General features: G+C 40.7%; 1 protein-coding gene across 1 annotated transcript in view; it reads right to left on the reverse strand.

The window, feature by feature from the left end:
- LOC146810311 (cilia- and flagella-associated protein 337-like) overlaps positions 1-22,446 on the reverse strand; it is a 1,036,625-nt gene that overhangs the window by 569,381 nt on the left and 444,798 nt on the right. The window contains exon 5 of the mRNA XM_085614420.1: positions 21,872-21,994. Coding sequence (XP_085470546.1) covers positions 21,872-21,994 — 123 coding nt within the window. The remainder of the gene's footprint in view (positions 1-21,871; positions 21,995-22,446) is intronic.

Below are 22,446 nucleotides of genomic sequence, written 5' to 3' on the forward strand. Positions count from 1 at the left end.
CTAATGCCGATCCACGGCGAGATTTTAACTTCGTTAAGATTCAACTTACGATGAAGCACACTTGACAAAGAATGAATTTTGTCGACAACATTGTTGTAAACATTGTAAATATTGTATATAACTTTATTAACAAACAAGTGTGAACACGATATATGTATATTGAAAGATGGCGCCCACATTAACTTTGTGGCAATAGTCCTTCCTTGCTCTCTACTGCCCGTAATGGACAATGTGATGTATTTTTTGTATATAAAATGGCGCCGCGCTGTATCTGTCATACAACACACTGACGAAGGGAAGACCCAAAACGCGTTTGTGAAGCGCTAAATAAAAACTGGTAACCAACCTAACCCGTGAGTGCAGCTATCTTCTTCCCGGACGGGAGAGAGGAAAACCTTGGAGCGAGATATAAATATATATATATATATTCACTGAAAAAAAACATAGGTTTCAGGGACGTTATAGTTAGAAATTAGCATTTTAAAAACCTTAGAACTTCACTGAAAAAAACATAGGTTTCAGAGAGGTTATAGTTACTTGGACATTTGACCCATATAAAACCAGAGAAATTTGCCCGTTATAGTTAGTTGAGCTAACTATAACTCACGCGCCCGCAATGCACTGGTAATGACATCACATATTACATCACTCATGATATGGTCAGTGACATCACTCATGACATCACTGATGACATCTCATGATGAGTGACAGCATGTATGAGTGATTGTATGAGTATAAGTCTAGCTCACAATATATAGATAAGAATCAGTGGATGGGTATCTAGTATCTGGTATCGGTGTGTCGATGGTTTTGAAAATGGTAGTCTGTATTTTAGAGTACATGTATCAAAGGTTCTATTAGAGTGTGAGGAGGTGTGTCAGACTATCACGTGGATGATGTTATCAGTCATGTCATCAGTGATGTCATTTGAGATGTCATCAGTAAAGTCATGAGTTATGTCACTGACCATGTCATGAGTGATGTAATATGTGACGTCATCACCAGTGCATTGCGGGCGCGCGAGTTATAGTTAGCTCAACTAACTATAACTGGCGAATTTCTCTGGTTTTATATGAGTCAAATGTCCAAGTAACTATAACGTCTCTGAAACCTATGGTTTTTTCAGTAAATTTCTAAGGTTTTTTTAAATGCTAATTTCTAACTATAATGTCCCTGAAACCTATGGTTTTTTCAGTGAATTTCAAAGGTTTTTAAATGCAAATTTCTAACTATAATGTCTGTAAAACCTATGTTTTTTTCTGTGAATTTCAAAGGTCTTTTAAATATCGAACTACTATGCAGCTATTTGTCATTAGTACTGTTTTTTATAACTTTTCAACTACATAAAATAAACTGCAAAAAAGCTATGCAATGTAATATATTTCACGAATTATAGTGAGTTTTTAAATAATACAAAAGAATTTAAAATTCAGAAAACAATTTTTCTCCCTTTTTTGCTGTCATCAGCTTCTACTTAACTTCACTATTCACAGTGATGTCAGTGTAGTTTCATCATAAACAGCAAGGAAAAAAAACAATCAACTAGATTGTTAAAAAAAAACAAATCCCTAATTCTCGCAAATATAATACAAAATCAACACAAATAACACATCCAATACTATTTCAAATCTTCAAATCTTACCTTTACTTTGTAGTTTCTGTTCACATTTTCCCAATACGCCAAATAATGTATCAAAAACTTCACTTTGAAATCATCCAGTATGAATTCCTTAAAGTATCTTTACACCTTCCCAGTAGGCCGAATGATGTATCTAAAATCTTTGTTTCAGATATGTCAAGTATGAGTTGGGTAATTCGTAAGGCAATCTCGGTTTCATTTCCAAGCGTGTATAGTTGCATTGACTCCAACCATTATTACACTTTAAATAAACTGTATAATGTCCACTTGTGGTAGAATTTCCAGCATGGAAAACAATAGCAACTGTTGCAAAAGTTCTTCCAGAAATAGATACTTGACTAGCAACAAAAAATTTAATTTTGGTTTCCACTTTTCTTCCATTTGGTCTGCAGCGTTGCAGCATTATAATCAAATATTTTCCATATCTTTGTAGGCATAATGTAGATAGCATTGTTGATTTACAACGAGAACAGATCATCCCATGATCAGCTTCTTTTACTAATTTGGAAAATGGTACAGATGTGCAGTCAGGTATTGTTAAATATAGAAATCGTTCTCTGTCAACTATAGTGCTTGAAGTTAATGAACACTGTTCACATTTATGTTCCCATTTGTAACTGAGTCCAAATAAACTCTCAATCTGAATTCCTTCATCTTCTAGTACTCCAAGCATAACCATCAGAAATTCTTGTACATCTTGTTGTATATCAGCACTGAACATTAAAGATCCAGTACATGTATCCAACAGTTGGCGAATACCAGAAGCAGAATGGATCTTACTTCTATCAGTTCTTAATTCTTGAAATAAATTATAAAGTGCCGAACATAATTTTTTTTCCTGGCTTTCCATAATTTCACCATAAACATCTTCAAGATAAAATTTAACATTTAGAATAACATTACCATAGCAGTTGCCACCAGAAGCATTTTCTAATTGCATCCAACAACATCATCACTTGTTTGTATTTTCTGCTTCTTTACATCATTTCTTTTCTCTTGATTTTGTTTCTGCTTTTCAACCATAGTTGATTCTTCAACATGTTTGCGTTTTGAACACACAACACATTTCTCGTAAATAAGATATTCACCTAAATTTGGAGCATAAAGCCTTCTCAAACGATTATATTCTCTTACACAATTAACATCAGCACTAACCTTGTTCTCATCAAAATCGGTTAATTACAAACCAGACAACGTTCTAACTCGAGAAAATGCAACATATACCATTCCCTCTTTAAACACAGTTCTTCCTACATTTACCAAAGCATTATCTACACTTAAGCCTTGAGATGTATGAATAGTTATTGCATATGCTAAACAGAAGGGAAAATTTTTCTACGAACATACAAGACTTTTACAGGCAAAAAACGTACAGCACAACGCACAATCTGTCTTACCTCTGTAATCTGATCAAATTTAACTTTCAAGAATTCAATTCCATTTCTATTTTGATATTTCACAAAATCAACAACTTTCCCCATTGCTCCATTCACTAAACCTTCTTCTACATTCAGATTACGCCTCAAAATTACCCGACAGTTGAAACATACATCTAATTTTTTTTCTAAGCCAGCAGTTTTTGATGCTCGATTTCATCAATAGCTTCAATGTGAACTATTTCTTTATTATCCAATTTCATAAGCTCTCTATTAAATGTATAACATTCTTCCGCTGTAGGCATTAAGCGAACTATAGACTTTTTTCCTTCATTTTCTTGTACATTACTTCTGCTGGTGTGTTTTCATTTGTAAACAAGTTCTTTAGTAGACGACTTTGAAAAGCTTGTTTACCATGTTTGCTTTGAACACCAATTCTTACATCTTTTAGAATATTTGCATAATCTTCATCTCTTGCTTGTCGCATATTCTGAGTTCTTTATATTGAAAATGTAACCACATATTCACATTAACACTACTTCTCAAAGATTTTTTTGTGTCTTCGTATAGCAGAGTTTTAAACACTGGCTCTCCTTTTACAGGGGTTAGTTGTAGCGGATCTCCAAATACAATTAAATGTTTTCCTCCAAAGAGAATGTCGTAATCTGTTTTTAATACCTGTTGCATTCTTAAGTGTACAAAAGCAAGCATTAAGTTTGAAACCATGCTCACCTCATCAATAATTAATAGTTTAATTTTCTTCAGCACTCTTGACACTTCATGTGAAGCTTCTCCAGACAACTTCTGATATTGTATTTTATTATCATGCTCAACTGCTAACATCAGTAATCTATGCCAAATAACTCCTTTAACATTGTGTGCAGCTAATCCAGTTGGAGCTGTTACTACACAACATAAATGTGAACCAGTTGTTTTTTGAAGATAACTGGTCAAAACTTAAATTAAAAATCTTTTACCTGTCCCAGCTCGACCACTGATGTACATCAGAAGAGGTTTAAAAGATGAACACACACATTCTTGTTTTTCATGCAACAAACCATGTTCTATCTGTTCTCTCACTTGTACATATATTTCTTTCTGTTCAACATTTAGTTGTTCTTCTACGTTTTCCAATGTAATATTCTCCTCGTGTGCTTGTTGCATTGCAATTTTGACTTCATGCATAGCAATCGCTGCTCATTTTCCAGTATTGGTTGTCCAAGAGGATCTTGACTACAAGGACCACTACTTTGACTATCTTGAGAACTTTCATTAGCTATTTCAGCTGTAATAGTCTTTTCCTGTTCAACTTCATCATCCAACATTTTTAAATATGTAGGGAAAATTGTACATGCAATGCTATCTTTACATGCATCAAAAGAATCTTCGTAGCAGTCAAAGTCTCCAAGTAATTTACTTTCGCTACGCCATGGTTTAAACAGTTGGATAAGTGCTAAATAGTAAAATTCTCGCTTATCTGGAGTTTCACAACTGAGTTTCTTGTGGTTTATAAGACCCTTTGCATGTTTTAGTAAACAACCATGACATCCAACTACTGCATATTTTCCTTGTTTTAAATTCTGTTTAACATTTCTTTTAAAGCTGTAATGTTGAAGTACTTCATACAGACATAGCTGTTCCAGATGTCGACTCCTTTTCAGATAGTATGTGTCCAACATATTAGTTTTAAGAATGTCAATACTGTCTGGTTCATTTGCTGCTAAGTATTCAATTTCTTCTAATGATTTCAACACTCCGTGAGCAGGCAAGACCTAAACTTACCCAAATGATTCCTCGTGACTTTGAATATAAACTTGAAGAACACAAGTGGTCTGAACATTCATAGGATCCAATTTCTCGGTGGGAAAGCATTTTCAAAGTAAAGCTGTACAAATTTTGCTAAGGCTTTTCTCTTGTGCAATTTCTTACCACATTTGCTTCATCTCTGTTTTTTCTGATTTTGTTATGTACAATGTAATATAACGTGCAACAGCAATTGAGTTATCTGCAACATACTGGATGTTCATGTTCGTATTCCACATTGTTAATATGACTGGATTGTAGTCATTGATATACTTTGACACTTCTGTTCTTTTTAAGTTGTAGGTATTCTTTGGAGATTTCCGAGTTATTGTGTGCCTTACAGAAGAAAAAAAAGATTTACTCAACCTTTACAAATGACTGGACGTGGAAAACCAAACTGACATTTGGTGTAAAATCTTCCTTTAGACTTGTATTTTCTTCTGCAGTACTTTTCACAACGGTGAGTTTGGAAACGTAAAGCTTGCTGTCTCAAGCTTCTATCTACATCTCTTGGAATCTCACATGTCACATACTGTTCGATGAAAGACAATACTGTTTCATCAGAATCAGTTCCAAATTTAGGTGCATCCTTGATCCATAGTAGCATATGTGTATGAAATGCACCTCTTGCTTGGTACTCCTTTCTCCAAAAGAAATCGGTAACTTCTCCAAGAGGTGGATTCTTTTTATTGCAGATAAAAGACATCATAGCTTGAAACCTATGATTAAAGTATCTGCACACATTTACAGGATCCAATGAACACAGTTCACCAGGAGTCTTTATTTCAACATTTTTGATATTGGAATTCACTTCTCTTGGAAACTCAAGCAAATCTTCCCATGCATACTCTGCACAGCTAAGTGTGACAAACCATGTTGGTGTACCTAAGTTCCGTAACATACACTTGAATTCTCCATGACGACGATACCAATACTCATTTGTTCCACGCTGACATGCCATCAAATTGATTAACTGTGCTTCAAAATTTTCATCTGTTTCTTGAACTTTCTCCACAAATTCTTTCACAGAAAGAAGTGATTGATGAACTCCAGTTTTAAGTATGTGGTTCACTGCATACAACAGAGAAGACAGACCACTTTCAAACAAAAGGTGAAATATGTATGGAATGCACTGTCGAAATCTGAGATCTTCAGAATATAATCTTGTTGACCGATATTCTGAAGCTGGAATCCGTACAGGTCAGTCATCATATCATCCAGCTTCTCCAGTAGGAAACAGCTGTGGAAAACAACGAGCTTCCAAGCTTTTCTCCCATACACTCATTGGAGTTCCCTGTGCTCTTTTCATTTGAAATAACTCAATGCTGCTTCCTATTACTTCTTTGGAATGCAAAGGACATATTGTGTAATGTTCATAAATCTCTTCAGTCCTTGACTTGTCCACTTTCTCTATTTGACCGCTTGAAATTTCAGATTCATCTTCTAAACTTATTACCTGTTCATCCACATTTACAGTTTTGTAATAAATATTCTTCTCTATAAGATATAAGGTAGCCGTTTCAACTTTATTAACATCCACAAATTCTTGCCATATTTTCCGACTCTTTGTTGGTACACCATTTACTAGAATGACTACTGCCTCATTTTCCTCTTTCTCTCCAGCAATAGTTTCAATATTTTTCTTAAAATCCAAAGGTAAGTACACCACTCTTCCTTTCAGCCCTCTTTGCAAGTCTGTTGGTGACAGTTTACCTGTTTTAGGCTCCATCCGAATTATAGTTTGAAAAGGATGAACAGATTGAATTAGAACCGACTCATATGTATTCAATTCTGCCAGTTCATCTGGAATAGCTACTCATTTTAAGTTATTATGAACTGCTCTAGCAGGCATTTTGTTCTCTTTTAATTTGTTGTAAAAATATTTACATATACGTTGATCACTACCTAACTCAAGTCGACCTTCCACCAACAAGTAAGTTGCAAATTCTTCCCACTTACCATTGTTCTCCTTTTCACTTTTCAAATACAAATCAACATTCCTAGTTTGACTTTTATAATGAGTACGTTGACAACAAACACAAACATAGTTTGGTATTTCAGAGCACACTACATTAAACTTTCCAATTTCGTCTTCAAACTGATCAGTGCTAATCACTTTCCCATCTCCTTCAACATCTGTAATTGTCAAACGTTCACTTTCTATGGACTGCTCTTCTGAACAAAAATATCGCATTTCAATATCCTCACACTTTTTTTGAACAGCTGATAAAGAACCATGTAAAAGAGCTGTATTCAGTTCACTTAAACATAATGCAGGACTTTTTACATAGTACAGTTTCCTTACAAACTACAAACATGGTGAACTGCTAACATCCTCAAGTGATGAAAAACACTTTTACACACTTTTCTTGAAAGACAAGCCAGAGAATGCCCTTGCTTCTCAGTATATTTTCTTACATTATATGGATCTAGTCCTTGTAACAACTTAATCTTCTGTTTAATACTTTTCTGTGTATATTCTCGTACCAAATTTCGCATTATATCAATAGATTCCTGTTGAATACTACAAATACTGCTACAACCCCACTGATACACAGGAGCCTGTGTACGTTTCCCTTGCACTTCTTCAGCTATTTACTCTTCTGCACTTTTACCAACCATTTCCTCTTTTGGAAGGGGACAACCATCCTGAACTTCATAGCAACGACCTCCAGTATCAACTGCAAATGGTGAAGTATATTCCTGGAAGTAACTTTCCTCATTAAAAAAAGGCTCACTAGTAGAAGTATGTTTCCAATGTCCACTAAATATTTTGCAAAAGTTGGTTTTGTTCACAAGTCTTTTTCTTCTACTTTTCTCTTTCAACACTTTGATTATTTTATCCAACACTTTGATTCTCTTCAAAATCACAATGAATAACTTCTGATTTAAAGTGAAAGCAGTAGCCACTATACTTTCAATATGCTGCTTCTGTTTGAATTGCAGCACTTTCTTTTTATATTTGCAGCATGTTTTCATTAAATTCTGAATCACTCTAGTTCGAAAAATTCTCTGACGAATTTCTTGAAATTGTTTTTGTCTCCGGGTAACAGATACTGTTTCTTTATCATATTTCCTTTTCCTGGTATTTGAAATTGAAGTCTGCTTCTCCTTACTTGAAAAATTCTTCTTTTTGCTTTGTGTGATGTTATTTCCATTAAATGTTCGTAATATTTTTTTCATAAATTGTTTAGTGTTTTTACCAGAAGAAACTGTTTGTGTAGTGCTCTCATTTTGTTGTAATTGAAAATCTTTCCTTTTGTTTAAATATATATAATTTTTCTCTTTCCTTTTTTTTTCAGTTCTTCTGGGCATTTACAAATTTTAACCCAAACGAAATAATTTTCTGAAAAAGAAAATATAGATTCAATAATTTTTTACATCTGTTCAATATGTTAAAATAATAACATACAATTACATAAGTTCTACTGACGGCTTCCAGAGGCAGTGCTGCAACGTGATGGAGCAGGGCAGGGGAGCAGTAGCATGACAGGTAGTGCCATAGAACATTCAGCAAGTATTTATTGAATTATTTACATACACCTTTACAATTTATATGTAACTGCACTACCTCATACTTTTCACCTCTCCGCCGCACCCCACCACCCCACAGCACTCCCTCTGCAACCCACCACAGACAACTTTATAGATAGTATTTTTAAAAATTTTAATCTATGTTCTTAGGATGATATTATCACGGCACACACAAAAATTACCATTATTAGCCTAACAATTTCATCTACAACTTTGCAAACATAACACCCAAAGCTTTAACCCCTTCGGTGCTCATGACGGAACGGTTCCGTCATGAGCCACGGTTGAGCTGTGCTCATGACGGAACCGTTCCGTCATGACCACGCCCGCGCAGGAAAAGATCAGCACAGCAGGGGAATCCGTCCAGCATGGAAGGGGTTAAGTGGGGGGTTGGCTGTGGGGGTCTGAGCACCGGCAGTTTATTTTTGGGGGCCTCGAAATGGGTCTCTATGGGGCTCTATTTTCGGGGCTCGCAAAGGTAGTTTTTTATTGGACAGCAGTGAGACAGTGAGAGCATGCACATTGCTCACTACTGAGAAGTGGAGACATCATGCCAGCGTGATTAGCAGAGAGACCACCAGGCGCGCAACGCCCATTGCCCCTGGACTCCCTGAGACAGCTTCCCAGGCGCCCACACAGAGCCGCACCAGAGTACTTCACAGGTCTTCAAAAGACCTTTTGCTTGTAAATGAGGCTCTGTTCTTTTTCACCCCTTTTTAGAGCCCCTACATCCCCACTGTGCCTATTGCTGAAAGAATTAGCCTCCCCCGAAATTTCGCTCTGGTTGCGCATCTGGAGACGACCACAGGGAGCCAACTCCAGCACGACCCTGCTCTGACCTTTCCCATTGTCTTGTTTTAGTGCTACAAAAACACACGCTTTGCCTGGGTCACTTAGTTCTCACACCCCCTCTTTAATATGAAGATAGTAGCTTTGGAATTACCTTTATATTACCTTTATATTCCTATACTGTGCTTCACATGGAAATATAGAAGTGCAGGTTCTCACCACCCCAAATTAGCTGTCAGGTATACTCTCTCAAGTGTAAGAACTACAGGTATTCAGTATCTGTCAGTCACAGCCAGTTTAAAGCAGTGTTCCTATATAGAAATGGACAAAACGTTATGTTTCTAAATTAACGTCTTACACTGAAAAGCTGCTTTACATTTCTATCGCTGGATCAACCTTTGTTTAAAACCCCACCAGAGAAGGGTGGTGTACTATGGTCCACAAAGAGCAACTCAAAGCTTTCTTGTTCTTTATCAGAAACATCTGCCTGTCAATGCTTATCGCCAGCCTTTTCGGCCCTTTAAGAGGCTGGATGGATGAGTATAATACGCGTTATTTAGCATCGGGGGTGGAGGATGCATGGAAATAAGGACTGATAGTTGAATAAAGTACGAGTGGATGGATAGCCAGATGGATGAATGGATAGCTAGATGGACGGATGTATGGATGTATGAATTGATGGAAGGATGAATGGATGCACGGGCCAGAACTTAGGATAGACGGGTGGGCTGATAGATGCTTAGGATTGGTTCTGGGACAGATGTATGTATGGATATATGGGCGTATGGCTGGATGGATGGCACAGTGCTTACCATAGCCGAGTGGGCTGATAGATGCTTAGGATAAGTGAAGGGACAGATGTATGTAGGTAGGAATGTATGAATTGAAAAATGGTTGGATGGCGCAGTGCTTAGGATGGATGGATGCAGGGCTTTAAGTGGACCGGGTCTGAGCACCGGCAGTTATTTTCAGGAGGCCTCCAAACGGGTCTCCATCGGGCTCTATTTTATGCCTTCGCAAAGGTAGTCAGTTTCTTTTTTTATTGGACTGCAGTGAGAGCATACACATCGATGTGCGCATGCTCATTTTGCTCACTACTGAGAAGTGGAGACATCATGCTAGGTGAGCCACGTTGTAGGAGGAAGGGAAATCCTTTAAAGAGTGTGTTTTACGTAGGTAGCATAATTGGAGGGGATTATCTTAAGCACACAATGCTAGTTATCTTGATTTAGACCACACCAATACTTGGATAGCCCACACCCCTTTAAGAGGTTTGCCCCGCCCCTTTTAGAGCACCCCCAGTTTTTTTTCCAACTTAAAGCCCTGACTGCACCATAGTAACAAAGAAATGGTCCAAGCTTCCATTTAAATCTACAATGGCACCAAGTTTCATAATTTGCTATCAACGCTGGCAGCCTTCTACCACAGTGCAAGAGTGTCTATCGACACGAAGATTTGTTATCCACAGAAATGTTGTGTGATTTGTGTAGCTGTCTACTGGAACACTCATCACCAAAAGGTATTAAAACATGCAAATTTGTGAGTAAAACATATACCATACCATAAAGCGGTTCATAAATGGGCCCAGTGCCACTACACCCCCCTCATCCCCATCCTTGCTTCACCTTACGAAATCAAAGAAAGAGCACCAGCAAACCTGGTAGAGCCAATATAGCAATACAGGGACCTAATTTCAACAAGTGTCTGCCGGAACGCTCAGCAACAAAAGGTATTAAAACATGCACATTTCCGGATAAAACATATACCATGCCATAGAGCGCTTTATAAATGGACCCAGTGGCACTACATCACTTTTACTAGCTACACATGTGCATGTTACAAATGTCTGTGTTATAATCAGCAACATACCCACCTCTCCTACCCCCACCCTTGCCCTTGCTTAACCTTACGAAATCAAACAACGAGCCCCAGCACTCCCGTTAGCGCCACTATAGCCATACATCGACTTAATTTCAACAGGTGTCTGCCGGAACGCTCATCAGCAAAAGGTATTGAAACCTGCAATTTTGCAAGTAAAACATACACCATACCATAAGGCAGTTTATAAATAGACCCACTACACCACCTCCACACCTGCCCTTGCTTAACTTTACGCAATAAAACAAAGAGCCCCAGCAAACCTGGAAGCGCCACTATAGCCATACAGAGGCTTAATTTCAACAGATGTCTCCCAAAACGCTCATCAGCAAAACATATTAAAACATGCAAATTTGCGGGTAAAATATATACCATGCCATAGGGCGCTTTATAAATGGTCACAGTGGTACTACATCACCTTTAGTAGCTAGACATCTGCACGTTACTAAAGTCTGTGTTTTAATCACCAACATACTCATCTCCCCCACCCCCGCCCTTGCTTAACGGTACGGAATAAAACAGAAACCCCCACCATTCCTAGTAGCGCCACTATACCCATAAACGGGGTTAATTTTAACAGGTGTCTGCCGGAATGCTTATCAGCAAAAAGTATTCAAACATGCAAATTGGCGGGTAAAACATAAACCATCCCATAGCACGGTTTATAAATGGGACCAGTGGCACTACACCACCTTTACTAGCTAGACATCTGTATGTTACTAAAGTCGTTTAAACACTCTGTCGAGTGTATAGCAGAGGATGGGGAGAGTAAACAAAGTTCTAATTCCCAAACTTTTGATATACCGTCCCTTTACTGTATGTATATTAAGGACATTAAATGGAATGAAAAATTTGACGAGTGTCTCAAAAGGGATAGTGAAGCTGAGCACCGGTAAAACCCGGACAACTTAAACACCTATGTATATTCACCACAGCGATACACCCTGACAATTAGTATCACTTATAATCACATGTAGTTTACTAATGTCAAGAAAGTCATACAGAAAATATACCGACAATTTTCACTTCTTTTTTATCTCTCACACATTTATAAAACATCTCTTCTAAAGAAACACTCCCCAACCACTTCTAATTCATAAGAACAGACAATTAATAATGCGTTTACTACCATATATTTTAGTATATCTACCTTTTTATTATTCACTAGTCAGAAACTACTAAAACTATTAACTATACCCAAATGCAAACCAGAAACCATGTTCATATTACATCTCAACCTATGATTCAAACTATGCGTACATAAAAAAGGAACGTATACATTTTACTATCTCTTTAACACTGTAGACGGCCTCACAGTACAACAACCTACCTCAACTCATATTCAAAAATGAGACCACAACCTGTCCACATAACATTTCTGGGTTTGGTTTTATCGCTTTTAACTTAATAACACATACATCTCCTACCCCCCCCGCCCCCTTCCCCACTATTTCCACAAAAAGTATAATTTGCAAACGTGGGACATTTTGTTTATCTCGCCTGAATACATTAGCAAACCCAAATTAACGCTGTACCTCATTTTCAAAAACCATACAGTCCTTTAAAGATGAAAAACTACACTTCTTCTTTGTGAAAAATTCCTAAACATATATAAAGTACTTATTTAACAACAGGTCAAATTTTATGCATATTTTATAACCTATATGAAACACCACACTTTACTAACAGTATTTTATTTTGAAATAAAAAATACTTTCAAACTTAAAAATATCACCTCAAATACTTAATCACTACTACAGAACACATAACAAACCTTCTTCATTTCTACCTCACCTTTGTAGTTGGTATGCAGATTTCAAATGTCACACAAGCATGCAATTCTTTCTTTGTCACACAGTGCATGTAATGCACCGTTTTCATCGAGAATGGAACCAGTAATGGCATAATTTCTCTGTCGCTCCACATATAAATACATGTAAAGAACAAATCAGAATACTTCATTCCTTCATCGACATTCCAAAACCAATCTCCATTGGTTATTTTTGAATTTTCCATATTATTATTATTATTAGGAGCTTATAAAGCGCACTTATACCCGAGGGTGTCCTGGCGCTAAAACACTGAGCAACCCTGGAGAATGAGGGCCTAGTCCCTAAATAACCAGGTCTTTAACCCCCTCCTGAAAGAGAGGAGCTCCTCAGCTTTCCTAATATGCGCTGGCAGGCTATTCCAAGCAGTGGCTGCACCATAGGAAAACATATTTCCTCCCCAGCTAGCCTTTTTTATCCAGGGCACAGCTACCAGATTGCTTTCAGCGGAGCGCAGTGCTTTCCCTGGCACATACCACTCAAAGCACTCCATCAAGAACTCTGGGCCACTGCCCTTCAGTGCTTTGAATACCATGCACAGCGCCTTAAATTGGGCTCGTCTGTGTACCGGCAGCCAGTGCAGTTTCCTTATTCCTTCTCGGACAGACGCATAACTGGGAGTGCCTGTTAGCAGTCTCGCTGCCGCGTTTTGTACCATCTGTAGTCTGTACAGATGTTTTTTTTCAAATTAAGGTATAGACTTTTATAGTAGTCCAAACATGACAGAATAAGTGCTGAGACTGCTAACTGGAAACCATCCGTAGGAAGAAACATTTTTACTTTCCTCAATATCCTAAGGATATGGAAACACGATGAAACCACTCCACTGACCTGTTCCCCAAAATCCAATTTCTGGGGCATAATCATGCCCAAATTCCTTGCTTTTGGCATAGGAACTGGTGCCTTCCCCAGAGCATCGGGCCACATATCCGGAGTCCAGATGTGCGGATTGTACCCAAATATCATGACCTCGGTCTTCCCAGCATTTAGTTTAAGGCAGTTCGAGGCCATCCAGCTCGCAATGTCTTTCAAACAATCATGACACCTTGCCGCCATATCCACTTGGGACCCTCTCTGGATAGATAACACGATTTGAGTGTCATCTGCGTACGAGGTGAGTTGCAGGCCAAAAGATCTGATCAAGGCTGCTAGCTGGCTAACATAAATGTTAAAAAGAGTGGGGCTCAGGGATGAGCCCTGAGGAACCCCACAGGGGAGGGCAAAGGGTTTAGACCTATCAGATCCCAGATCAACTGTCTGGATTCTGTCAGCCAGAAAAGATTTCAGGAGGCTCCAGGCAGTGCCTTCCACCCCTGCCCTTGACAACCAATCCATCAACACCCCATGAAGGACCGTGTCAAAGGCTGCCAACAGATCTAATAGAATTAGGACAGCCTCACCCCCCTGGTACACCGCCGCTTTAATCTCCTCCGTGGCCTTAATCAGGGCCAGTTCTATGTCCTGCACGAAACCCAAACTGTGTAGGATCGAGGGCCTTAGTTCTCACCAGAAAGGAACTTAATTGCCTATTTATAGCCTTCTCCAGTAATTTCGCTGGAAGCGGGAGCCGCGAAATTGGTCTGTAGCTATTTGGGTCATTTTTATCTAGACTGGATTTTTTTATCAATGTGAGGATAGAGGCAACTTTCCACCTCCTAGGATAATTGCCTGACTAAATGATGGAATTAAACAATGGGGTAAGAGTGGTGGCAATGACTTCGGAACAGCTTTTAAGAACCGCCACCGGACACGGATCACTAGGTGCTCCAGACCGAGCAGCCAACAGAAGGCCAGTGACCTCCTCCGTATGTAGCAGACTAAATCCCAATAATCTGTCCTGAGACCGCGCCATTCCAGCATCCAAGCTCAGTGAAGCATCCCCTACCTCTCCATAAGATTTGGAAAAGGAGGAGAAAATCCCCGCCACTTTACTCTGGAAAAAGGTGGCCAGTGCTTCGCATAGTGCTGGACTAGTCGGTGTAATAGTTTCAGTGGGAATCGTAAGCTTTGTAATGGTCTTAAACAATTCTCTGGAGGACAAGCTGGCCATCTTTATCTGCTCTGTGAAGTATGCTCTTTTGGCCTCACTTATTAATTTTTTATAGGTAGTGAGGCTCTCTTTGTACCTTTCTTTATTGATGGGACTATACCCATTCCGCCATAGTCTTTCAAGCCTCTTACAGTCAGATTTAAAGGTCTGCAGAGTTTCGGAGAACCACGGGGCAGAGGGCTGAGCCCGCCTGGGCGTGAAGAGTTTAACTGGCGCAAATTTATCACAGGCCCTCTCAATCCACTTTGAGTACAACTCTACTGCTTTGTTTGCATCCACTGGAATACAGGGGGTATTTGACTTTAAAAAATTGCCCATCTCCAACCCATCTATCTTTTTCCATGCCCGGATAGCAATCTTATCCCTTGGCTTGGAATCAACCTGTATCTAGGGCCCTTGAGAAAGTGCAAAAATTATCGCAGCATGATCTGTCCAAGAGAGTGGCAAAATTTCCAGACCAGAGTTGTTAGTAGAAATGCCATCCAGGGTGTGCCCCGCAGTGTGCGATGGTCCCACCACCCTTTGATCCATCCCTCCTCCAACCATGAAGTCCATAAGTCACTTATTATCTGGATCTAATATATCATCCAGATAGAAATTAAAATCTCCCAAAACGGTAAAGGAGTTGGCACATAGTCCATCCTCCACCAAGGTGCTGAGCGAATCCAGGAACGCGCCTCTGGGCCTTGGAGGACGATAGATTAACAGTGCTTTAAAAGTGTTATGGGGGAGAGGCAGACACTGATAGATAAAGCCTCACACACTTGGTTGGAGGATGTAGAAAAGGCTCCCCCCCTCCTCCTAAGGGTCGGTCCAGCATGTAACAGACAAAATTTACTGGAGAGCTTTCACAATATCAGGGCCTAAGCACTATTTGTCCATGCCTCTGCAATAAAAGCCATTTTAATCCAATGCTCTTCCATGAACAGACTGCATTCCAAGCTACGCTTAACCAGTGACCTGGCGTTTAACAGTAAACATTTCCATGTTGGAAATTCTGTCACTCGGTTCTGTGAGCCCTTCCACTCTTTAAGCACTGGTCTGCCATGGTATGCCAAAATATTCTGCAGGGGATACTGACAGATCCTGCAAACAGCGAGTAAATCTATTGGACTCGTGCAGGGTAGGAATCTGGGACAGCAGGCCTTCCCACCCTCTGGGTCCATACTTCCAAGCTGTTCAGAAGAATACCTTAAAACCTCTGCTGTGCCAGAGCCAGGGGGACTAGCCCTGAGCCCGGTCTGAGCACGGACGGGCGCAGACGAGCTTGCCTTAGGCGCGCCTTCAGCACGCCAGCGGCGCGCCCGCTTCGTGCGTCTGCTGCGCGACCCCGGCATACTGGGATTTAAATGTACTGCCAGCTCACGCGCCCAATCAGAGCCCCGTTCCCGCCTCCCTCTTCCACCAATCAGCCGCCTCTCACTCTGTATCACCGGGGGCATCCGGAAGAGCGAGCAGCTCGAGAACCAGCCAGCCCGGTAAGCCCGGGCAAGCAAAATGCCCTAATTAGCAGCACACACGTTTTAAAACAAATTTAGCAGCACACACATTTTAAAATAAATCACTTAAAAGAGAAGCAGCATAAAATAACCTGGCGGGTATTGAACACAACCCGATCTCCAGGGGTCAGCTCTGCGTGGCATACTGGGATCTAATTGTACTGCCAGCTCACGCGCCCAATCAGAGCCCTGTTCCCGCCTCCCTCTTCCACCAATCAGCCGCCACTCACTCGGCGTCACCGGGGGAATCCGGAAGAGCGAGCAGCTCGAGAACCAGCCAGCCCGGTAAGCCTGTGCAAGCAAAATGCCCTAAGTGGCAGCACACACGTTTTAAAACAAAATTAGCAGCACACACGTTTTAAAATAAATCAGTTAAAAGAGAAGCAGCAAAAAATATTAGGAGCGTAACCTGGCGGGTATTGAACACAACCCGATCTCCAGGGGTCAGCTCTGCGCGGCATACTGGGATTTAAATGTACTGCCAGCTCACGCACCGAATCAGAGCCCCGTTCCCACCTCCCTCTTCCACCAATCAGCCGCCTCTCACTTGGCGTCACTGGGGGAATCCGGAAGAGCGAGCAGCTCGAGACCCAACCAGCCCGGTAAGCCCGTGCAAGCAAAATGCCCTAATTAGCAGCACACACGTTTAAAACAAATTTAGCAGCACACATGTTTTAAAACAAATCACTTAAAAGAGAAGCAGCATAAAATATTAGGAGCGTAACCTGGCGGGTATAGAACACAACCTGATCTCCAGGGGTCAGCTCAGAAAAGCTACTTAATATTCCGCGCCACATACAGGTCAGAAGTTCAACCTATTTTATCACCACACTTTCTGGAACATTCTACGACAACTGCAGGTTAAAAGTTAATGATTTCTTTAAACGTGACGTTTTTTTTTCCCCAGCATATTCTCGAACATTTAACAGCACCTGCGGGTTAAAAGTTCACCATTGTTTTAAGTTCAAAATGTACCTTCCAAATGCAAGTAGCACATCTGGTTGAGCTGAGCACATTTCATCCTATCGTATGTACTCCATGTTTAGACTGCTCTTTATTAACCAATGACAAACATGTGTTTTCATGCAACTAATATGCACCCTAGTTTTTAGTACCCAATGCTTCTTATTTTCCAATCAATTATCGTTTTCTGTGGAAAATCTTTAAACATATCTCTTACTCTATGAAGGAACTGCATGAGCTACAGACATCTTTCCATACCTTCCAGCCATACCTTCAAAATGCTAGTGTAGATCGTAGGACATAGCTATGTTTTCAGGTGCAAGAGGTATGCAGAACAGAGACATATTGACTTAGACCTAGGTTTACAAAATGTGGACATTAAATGGTTTGCACAGAGAGGATTGAAGTGGCACCAATTGTTGCCTTTGGTTAAAACCTGTTTGCATCTCCAACACCCTGACCTCATGATTGTGCATTGTGGTGGAAACGACCTAGGCACATTGACTGGGGTAGGTTTGGAAATGCTAATGGAGGACACCTTTCGACAAATGATGTTGCATTTGCGTCAAACTGTCTTTGTATATTCCAATATATACCAAAGACAGAAGTGGAAATGGTCAAACCAATTTTGTCCTCAGATTGAAAAATCGAGGAAGAATGTCAACAAAGCTGTGTCTGCATGCCTCAGAGACCATAGAATGGGGTCGATCTACAACAACAACATACGTTTTGATATGGCTGATATCTACAGAAGTGATGGAGTACACTTCAAAGATCAGGGAAATCGAGTTTTTCTGAATAACCTGAAGCTGTGCATACGCACTTATATGTAGCTCCAACTAATAAACACAAGGGCTCTTTTTAGAGCCGCCTTATAACTGACAACTTAGGCACGCTATTTTAGGGCCAGGTAACGGCAACTCCCGGACACTCACCAAAATGTATTCTCCACACAGCTGTGGCGCAGCGGCCAGACCATCTGACTTTGGAGCACAGAGCTCTCGCTTTGATCACCGGCTCTAGCGACAGCTCAGGATAGCACCAAGTGACTCTGAGCAATAGCTCACTTAATTTCCATGCCGGCCCCCAGCGCCTGCAGACCCGTACGAGTGAGTAGTTTGCACTTTACAAATACCGGATTAATTCGAAACGGCACAATTGAACTTCACACTCCCTCTGTAGCAACTCCCAATCACCTTAGAGACGTCACACTGTTTAAAACAGTGCGTACGTATACACACATGTTGACACTACTTGGACAGGTGTGCCGCAGCGGCCCGAAAACATGAGTTCAGAGCACAGGGCTCACGGTTTAATCCCCTGCTGTGGCAGCAGCTCAGCTCAGCACCATGTGACTCTGAGCAATAGCTCACTTAATAGCTCACATAATTTCCATGCCAGCTTCCAGGGCCTTCGGACCCATAAGGATGAGTAGTTTGCGCTTTACAAATACCGTATTGATTTACCTTCGCACTCCCTGTATAACACCAACCAAGCACCATATACAAGTTACTGTGTTCCAAACTAAACTTCCTCCTACTACGAATAAAATATTGCTGACACTACTTGCACAGGTGTGGCACAGCGCCCAGAGCACATGACTTCACAGCATAGGACACACAATTTGGGCTCACGGTTTCATCCCCGAGTCCAGCAGCAGCTCAATTTAGCAGCATGACACTCTAGGCAATACCTCACTTAATTTCCGTACCCCGCACTTTCAGACCGGTAGGGGTCAGTAGTTCAGCGGCTTTTTCCCCAAGTCCGGCAGCAGCTCAGCTTACGCCCCCAGCACCATCAGACCCGGAGGAGTGAGTAGTTTACACTTTACAAATACCGAATTGATTAGATACGTGCGAATTTACCTTTGCACTCCCTGTATAACACCCCCTAAGCACCATACACAAGTTACAATGTTTGAAACAAAAGTTCCTCCGAGTAGGTATAAATACATGCTGACATTACTTGGACAGATGTGGCACAGCGGCCAGAGCACATGACTTCACAGCATATGACACACACTTTGGACTCACGCTTTCATCCCCGAGTCCGGCAGCAGCTCAACTTAGCAGCATGAGACTCTAGACAATACCTCACATATTTTCCGTACCCCAGCACTTTCAGACCAGTAGCGGTCAGTAGTTCGTCCTAGTAGGTAAAAACACATGCTGACACTACTTCCACAGTTGTGGTGCAGCGGCCACGGCACATGACTTCAGTCACAGCATAAGACACACTGTTTGGGCTCACGCTTTAATCTCCGAGTCCCGCAGCAGCTCAACTTAGCAACATCAGACTCTAGGCAATACCTCACTTAATTTCCATAGCCCAGCACTTTCACACCGGTAGGGATGAGTAGTTCGCTTCACACCCTCTGTATAGCGCACCCTAAACACCCCGCAGAGCTTACAGTGCTCCTACCCTTCTTTTTCCTACTTTTTTTGCCCCATTTTCCCCTTACTCGCTTCAACAGAATCACAAAATGGCTGCCAACACTTCCTAGTTGCAACCGCTCGCAGCCAATAAGCAGCAAGCTCGTGCTCATAACGCCTCAGCCAATCAGATGGCAGAATTCCCAAATATCGATATCTGTAAATTTCGATATTTTTCCTAAACTACTGAACGGATTTACACCAAATAAACAAAAGTGTGCTTTCTAGACCAAGGCCCTTCTCCCTGCCAAATTTGGGGTAATTCCGTTCACCCGTTCGACCTGTAGCCTTGTCTAAAGTTTCCTATGGAAATTGCATGGAGAAAACACGTTTAGGGACCCCCCTTTTTTCTCAGCCCCCCTTTGACGAATCACCCCCAAACTTTCAACAAAGGAGCTGATATGAACAAGGAATTAGTTTTGGAAACTTTCATGAAGATTCATCAAACGACGCCAAAGTTATAAGCAAAACAAAAAAAATTCTTCCTATGGAAACTTGGTCCTAACTATAACTACCTACTGGCGACTGCCATTATAGTACAATTATACAATTATACAATTGCAAGGGAAAACAGTGGCCAAAAACATTGCCTTGCACTGTTGAAATTCAGATAATAGAAACAGTGCCCACTAGTATTTAAGAGTAATGCAGCTGAAGTTTCTTGGCGAATATGCCACCACAAATGAGGAAAAATGGAGATGGGATGCTAGAAATCAGATTCCTCTGGTTATTCACCATTTCTTTGTGGCTCTCCTGGCTCAGCTTGTAATGGTGCAGTTTGTATGACCCAGGAATTGCCGTACATGCCGGTAGAAATAACTCCTTAGGCAGGAAGTACTGAGACAAATACTGACCACTGTAATGAGGGCCTATATAGCATGGGATATGTTTTGGGTTCTTACCTCACAGACTATCTTTTGCCCAAGTTCCTGTTATGGAGCAGATCTTTCCGGTTCTGAATGCAACCCACAGGCAGGTGGAAGGGCAACACAGTCATCTTAGGGTTTCGGGTGTGCTGGCCAGGCTTTGGGTTACATATGTAGGAAACCCAAAATCAGACAAAGAAAAATAACATAGTGGCTAAAAGGCAACATCCTGGCTCGAACAGATGTGAGGGAGGGACGAGACCATACAGAATGACCCTCTTCGGTAGAACCATTTGGGCCATGGTCAGTCTCTCCCTCTAAATGGACACTAATCATAAATTAACTACAACTGCACACACACATACTCACACACACAAAGATGCAAATGCACATGCCCTCCTCTACATAACTCAGAAGACAGTTAAGAGACAGTGGATGGACCCCCCAATTTTTTCATCCTACATAAAGGCCCAATGAGAACGATGGAAAAACAGAGACAAAGAAACATCACAGCGATTGGAAAGTAGGTCAAAGAGTGAGCTAAAGAGGCATTTAGTGTCCGTGGTGGATGAAAAAGTTATGAGGTGGAATTAAGCATACACAGCACTGGTATTTGGCACCCGTGACATTTGATTGCGCCAGCCGTCAAAGCTTTGGGTACCGGCAATTTCAAAGTTTTCTAGAAAAGCTGGAAAACAAGTGTATATAGAGTGGAAATGGGGATCGAGTGCACCCCGCAGAGCCCGGCTGGTCCTGTAAACATTATCTGAACCAGAATGCTTTTGTTTGACCCTAGAATTTGGTAGCTAAAAATAACCAAACCAGCCAATCAATGCAGACGTGGTATTTTCCATCATGACCAACAGATCAAGGAGGATCCAATTGTTTAGAGAGTCTGACTCTCTGGCTAGGTCAAGTAGAAGCAGGAATATGTTGTGCCCTCAGCTACCCCTCTGAAAGCTTTATTCTAAAATTCTACAAGGGCAGTGTTTTTTACATGTTTTGTTTGAAAGCTGATTGCATTTGAGAAACACTACTTATGGCTGCTTTCTGATATAAAAGTACTTAAAGCCTTCTCCCTCAGCCATAACCCCTCCCCACCTCACCCCCATACAAGGCCGCACTGATATGAGGGAAGCCAGGACTGTCAGATCTTGAATCCGTTTGCAGAACTATCGCAAGCAATCTGCTCATATTCATTAAAAAAAATTACCTCAAAAGATTTCTGAATGTGCAAGTCACTATCCCATACAGTCAGAACACCCCCTTTGCTGACGGTCACAAACCACACTGGAGGAGGAGAAGAGATGGCCAAAATGCGGGTTGTCGGCTCCTGCTGCAAATGTAAAGAATACATTAATTGAAGACTGAATATTTGTGTTACCGCTCAAGGTAGGAGAGTGTTGCTTACATTTGATATGTAGTAATATTTCAAACTATAAAGACATATGTAACAAGCAGCAAAAGTCTAGTGTACTATTTTCAAGTTACTGTGTCTTGGCCATCCATTTTACTCTAAAGACCCATCAATAATATCTGGCATCCAATGCACCTAGCCCAATAAACTATTTTTGGAAACCCCACTGCCCATAAAATCAAAAGATCTTCATCAAACTGTTTCGATACACATGCCAGACTTTGGGATTCCCTACCACCAGAGTTATGTCTTATTCTATACATTTGTTATCATACCAGAGAATAATTATATCAGATCTGTTTCAAAAGCCTCTGTCGACTAAGTTTATTTTACCAAATGTTGTCTGTCGTGTGACTTTGTATGTGCCAATG

The sequence above is a fragment of the Triturus cristatus genome, chromosome 7 (genome assembly GCF_964204655.1).
Source record: "Triturus cristatus chromosome 7, aTriCri1.1, whole genome shotgun sequence".
Lineage (NCBI taxonomy): Eukaryota > Metazoa > Chordata > Amphibia > Caudata > Salamandridae > Triturus > Triturus cristatus.